General features: G+C 38.2%; 1 protein-coding gene across 1 annotated transcript; it reads right to left on the bottom strand.

Moving 5' to 3' along the window:
- Positions 1 to 5009: 5009 nt before the first annotated feature.
- Positions 5010 to 5962, bottom strand: LOC131832710 (olfactory receptor 2T33-like). The gene is made up of 2 exons (XM_059176071.1): positions 5058 to 5962; positions 5010 to 5019 (listed from the first exon to the last, which is right to left on the bottom strand). The coding sequence occupies exons 1-2, from the start codon at positions 5960 to 5962 to the stop codon at positions 5010 to 5012; spliced, it is 915 nt and encodes a 304-aa protein (XP_059032054.1).
- Between the last annotated feature and the right edge of the window lie 252 nt (positions 5963 to 6214).

Raw genomic sequence — 6214 nt, 5'->3', positions numbered from 1 at the left:
ATATCAGATAAAGGACTAGTGTCCAGAATCTATAAAGAACTTAGTAAACTCAACACCCAAAGAACAAATAATCCAATCAAGAAATGGGCAGAGGACATGAACAGACATTTCTGCAAAGAAGACATCCAGATGGCCAACAGGCACATGAAAAAGTGCTCCATATCACTCGGCATCAGGGAAATACAAATCAAAACCACAATGAGATATCACCTCACATCAGTCAGAATGGCTAAAATAAACAAGTCAGGAAATGACAGATGCTGGCGAGGATGCGGAGAAAGGGGAACCCTCCTACACTGTTGGTGGGAATGCAAGCTGGTGCAGCCACTCTGGAAAACAGCATGGAGGTTCCTCAAAATGTTGAAAATAGAACTGCCCTATGACCCAGCAATTGCACTATTGGGTATTTACCCTAAAGATACAAACGTAATGATCCAAAGGGGCACGTGCACCCGAATGTTTATAGCAGCAATGTCCACAATAGCCAAACTATGGAAAGAACCTAGATGTCCATCAACAGATGAATGGATCAAGAAGAAGTGGTATATATACACAATGGAATACTATGCAGCCATCAAAAGAAATGAAATCTTGCCTTTTGCGACAACATGGATGGAACTAGAGCGTGTCATGCTTAGCGAAATAAGTGAAGCAGAGAAAGACAACTATCATATGATCTCCCTGATATGAGGAAGTGGTGATGCAACATGGGGGCTTAAGTGGGTAGGATAAGAATCAATGAAACAAGATGGGATTGGGAGGGAGACAAACCATAAGTGACTCTTAATCTCACAAAACAAACTGAGGGTTCCTGGGGGGAGGGGGTTTGGGTGAAAGGGGTGGGATTGTGGACATTGGGGAGGGTATGTGCTTTGGTGAGTGCTGTGAATTGTTTAAACCTGGTGATTTACAGACCTGTACCCCTGGGGATATAAACATGTTTATAAAAAATAAAAAATTAAAAAAAATGTGCTATGCTATCAAAATGGTAATAAGAATTTACAAATGACCTGATGTAATGAACTGGACCAGATTGCCAGATATCACATTTCATACCAGAAAGATTCAGTGGTCATTTTTAAAATGGCCAGCTATACTTCGACTGAATTATAACTCATTTAACTTCTTTCTTTGTGTACAGTATTATACATTAGTCAGTATTATAGTAAATAAGTACTTTGGACAGATGTAAATATGCTGTAATAAAAAGTGTTTTTCTTCAAAAAAAAATTAATTAATTAAGAAAAAAAGAAGTCCTAGCAACAGCAATCAGACAACAAAGGGAAGTAAAAGGTATCCAATTTGGTAATGAAGAAGTCAATCTCTCTCTCTTTGCAGATGACATGATTCTTTGTAAGGAAAATCCAAAAGCCTCCACCCCCAAACTACTTGAACGCACACAGCTATTCAGCAACATGGCAGGATACAATGTCAATGTACAGAAATCAGTGGCTTTCTTATACACTAACAATGAAAATACAGAAAGGGAAATTAGAGAATCGATTCCATTTACTATAGCACCAAGAACCATAAGATACCTGGGAATAAACCTAACCAAAGAGGTAAAGGATCTGTATTCAGGGAACTACAGAACACTCATGAAAGAAATTGAAGAAGACACAAAAAGTTGGAAGACAATTCCATGCTCTTGGATGGGAAGAATAAACATTTTTAAAATGTCCATACTGCCTAGAGCAATCTATACTTTTAATGCCATTCCGAACAAAATGCCACCAGCATTCTTCAAAGAGCTAGAGCAAATAATCCTAAACTTTGTATGGAATCAGAACAGACCCCGAATCACTAATGACATGTTGAAAAACAAAAATAAAACTGGGGCCATCATGCGACATGATTTCAAGCTTTACTACAAATCTGTGATCACCAAGACAGCATGGTACTGGCATTAAAACAGACACATAGACCAGTGGAACAGAGTAGAGAGCACAGATATGGACCCTCAACTCTATGGTCAAATAATCTTCAACAAAACAGGAAAAAATATAGAGTGGAAAAAAGACAGTCTCTTCAATAAATGTCGCTGGGAAAACTGGGCCGCTCTATGTAGAAGAATGAAACTCGACCATTCTCTTACACCATATTCAAAGATAACCTCAAAATGGATAAAAGACCTCAATGTGAGACAGGAATCCATCAGAATCCTAGAGGAGAACATAGGCAGTAATTTCTTCGATATCAGCCACAGCAACTTCTTTCAAGATATGTTTCCAAAGGCAAATTAAACAAAAGCGAAGATGAACTTTTGGGACTTCATCAAAATCAAATGCTTCTGCACAGCCAAGGAAACAGTCAAGGAAACAACGAGGCAACCCACGGAATGGGAGAAGATATTTGCAAATGACAGTACAGACAAAAGGTTGATATCCAGGATCTATAATGAACTCCTCAAACTCAACACACACAAAAACAGACAATCATATCAAAAAATGGGTAGAAGATATGAACAGACACTTCTCCAATAAAGACATACAAATGGCTATCAGACACATGAAATAATGTTCATCATCACTAGCCCTCAGGGAGATTCCAATTAAAACTGCATTGAGATATCACCTTACACCAGTTAGAATGGCCAAAATTAACAAAACAGGAAACAACATGTGTTGGAGGGGATGTGGAGAAAGGGGAAACCTCTTGCACTGTTGGTGGGAATGCAAGTTGGTGCAGCCTCTTTGGAGAACAGTGTGGAGATTCCTCAAGAAATTAAAAATAGAACTTCCCTAGGACCCTGCCATTGCACTCCTGGTTATTTACCCCAAAGATACATATGTCGTGAAAAGAAGGGCCATCTCTACCCCAATGTTTATAGAAGCAATGGCCACGGTCGCCAAACTGTGGAAAGAACCAAGATGCCCTTCAACGGACGAATGGATAAGGAAGATGTGGTCCATATACACTATGGAGTATTATGCCTCCATCAGAACGGACGAATACCCAACTTTTGTAGCATCATGGATGGGACTGGAAGAGATTATGCTGAGTGAAATAAGTCAAGCAGAGAGAGTCAATTATCATATGGTTTCACTTATTTGTGGAGCATAATAAAAAGCATGGAGGACATGGGGAGTTAGAGAGAAGGGGATTGGGGTAAATTGGAAGGGGAGGTGAACCATGAGAGACTATGGACTCTGACAAACAATCTGAGGGGTTTGAAGTGGTGGGGGTTGGTGGAAGGTCGGTGTACCAGGTGGTGGGTATTATAGAGGGCACGGACTGCATGGAGCACTGGGTGTGGTGAAAAAATAATAATACTGTTATTCTGAAAATAAGTAAATGAAAAAAAAATCTTATAAGTATAAAAACTATGGAACAGTATTTTTTTAACCCTCAAATATATCTTGATATGTTCTTTTGGTGATGTGTTGAAATAGTTACATAAATGAGACTCACTAGTTCATTCAGATGTTAAAATCATATTTTAAGAATTTTGGAAAGACACCATTTCAGTTTGATTTCTTTCATTTTTTAAGTGCCTTTTCCTTATAATGAAAATATGCAGGTTAGAGGACATTGTTATTTAATTTTTTTTTGAAAATTTATTATCCTGAAACTTTCACATTGAATGTTGTAGAAAGACTACTTGACTTTTCCCAGTTCCTTAATTTTACTTACTTTTGTTAACCAGAAAAGAAGGTGAAATTTTAAGCCCTAAGGCTTTCAGTGTGATCAAAGTTTATTTTTATCTATATAAGTCAATATAATATAGATACTTATTTTAACATGTGAAAAATGGATTTTTGTTCTTAGTTACTATTATGAATAAATTGTCTATGTTGATTCATATGGTTAATTCTACCATGTGTGAATTATTTTTTAATTAATGTTACTTTTTTGATAGAGATGTTCACTTCTACTCTTCATGATCTTGTTTATATTTTTTAAGAAAGCTCTATACCCAACATGGTTCTTAAATTCTTGATATTGTCATCAAGAGTCATATGCTTTACTGACTGAGCCAGCCAGTGAGGACTATAATAAAAAGATATTTACATATATGCAGTTCAACCTGATTACCTTGTACGTAATGATTTTTTAACTCCCATATATCCACCCCAAATCCTCTTCTAATAAAGATTTTGATAAGAGTTCTTACAAGATTTCTATTTTTTTATATTCATTTAATTATGTATATATTTGAAATTTATTTTATTGAAATTTCAATAAGGTAAAATATACATTGTTTTTGTTTAAATTAATTATTCATTCTATAAGAAATTATCCTCAAAATTGCACACAGACACACACACGCACACAGAGTTGGTGTTATCAACACAAAATGAATAAACCTTTTAGAATCTCTAAAAGAAAGTGTTTTTTTTTCCTTTTTTTTTCTTGGTTGTTGTTGTTGTTGTTATTGTTCTGTTTTCGTTTCTGTTTTTCCAGCCCAAGTTAGGGCAGCTGCTTGGGATACAGTCTTCACTAACAACATAAAATATTACAAATTAGATGAAAGCTATTTCAGAAAGATATTGAACTTTTTTTATCTTAGGACCATAATTAAGACTTAGTTTATCAGCAGGACTGTATGACTTCAGTCCCATAGAGAACCATGGAGGTTCTACCCTTAACTTTATGCTTGGAATGCTTTCTTTTAGGTTATTTATAAAACAATCAAATGTGCAATCACTGTCCAGGTTAGAAATTGAATTTGCTGACTCTGGTAATTGTTAAAGTTTGGCTTCCTTGAGATCCCATGAGCAGAGCCCAAGGACATTAAAAGTTGAAAATCTCCTTTATTTTATCAATGTTTATCTTATCTTTTACTTAGAATGCCTCAATCATTTACTAGTATTGCTGAGATCCAAAGCCCAGAACAAAAATACATAATGATGTATGAAAACAGGACAAATGTAAATTTTAATTTACCAAATATAAAAGAAACAGTTTTTTTTTTTTTTTTTTTTAACAGTGAAAACTTGCCAAATGAGAGCAAAATATATGGATATGAGAAATTTCATGGTGGGCCCAGTTTGGTTGCTCCCAGTTTGTCAAATCACTCTCACCGTAGATGTCCCAGAAAATGTTTCTCTAACCACTTTCTCAAAGCCTCCTTGACGTCTTTATTCCTCACACTGTATATAAGGGGGTTCAACACAGGTGTGAAGATGGTGTAGAAAGCAGAGACCACCTTGTCACGGGCCACTGAATGGTAGGACTTGGGCCTCATGTAGATGAATATTATGGCTCCATAGAAGAGCCCCACAACAGCCAGGTGAGAGGAGCAGGTGGCAAAAGCTTTCTTCTGAGCAGCTGTAGACTTCATGTGAAGGACAGCCGTCAAGATGAGACTGTAGGAGGCCAGAATGAGAGACAGAGGGATCAGGAGCATCAGGATGCAGCACACATACATGAGAAATTCAAAAAATGTACTGTCAGCACAGGCAAGGTGCACAAGTGAGGGTGCCTCACAGAAGAAGTGGTTTATTTCCCGAGAATGGCAGTAAGGGAAGCTCAGAGTGGTCCCAGCCTGCATCAGCCCATCCACCCCTCCCAAAAGCCAGGAGCCTGCGGTCATTTGGAAGCAGAGCTTCTGATTCATGAAGATGGGGTAGCGCAGCGGGTGACAGATGGCCACATAGCGGTCATAAGCCATGGCCGCTAAGAGGAAGCATTCACCCCCTCCCAGAGTGACAAGCAGGAAGATCTGGGTGCCACAGCCAGCAGGAGAGATGGTCCTGGTGTCCATCAGGTAGTTGGTTGCCATTTTGGGGACTATGGTGGAGACCAGCATCATGTCCATGAGGGAGAGCTGGCTAAGCAAAAAGTACATGGGCGTATGAAGCTGAGAGTCCTCATGGATGAGCACGATCATGAGGGCATTGCCCAACAGGGAGATGAGGAAGATCATGAGCACCATGGAGAAGAGGAACACGTGGGTCTGAGTGTGGTTAAAGAGCCCTAAGAGAATGAACATTTCTGTGGTGTCATTTAAATCCTCCATGGCTGCAGTCATGCCTGCAAGACAAGGAATGTTAAAGAATGAGTTGCTTGAAAGGAAGGTTAGGCATTTACTTAAGAAGAGGTGGTCAAATGACATAAAAGAGAGAGAGAGACACACACACACACACTTGGAGGAATAATTTCATCTTTAGTCTTTCACTTTGCAGTAAGATGTTGGCCTTACCATCCTAACATACATCTCTGCTGTTATTACACAGTACTTTTTAATCCAAAGAAAATTGTGTGTGAAGCA

This window comes from Mustela lutreola, chromosome 5, assembly GCF_030435805.1.
Source record: "Mustela lutreola isolate mMusLut2 chromosome 5, mMusLut2.pri, whole genome shotgun sequence".
NCBI classification, from domain to species: domain Eukaryota; kingdom Metazoa; phylum Chordata; class Mammalia; order Carnivora; family Mustelidae; genus Mustela; species Mustela lutreola.
Note: the sequence above shows the minus strand (reverse complement) of the source record. Positions and strands in the feature narration are given on the sequence as shown.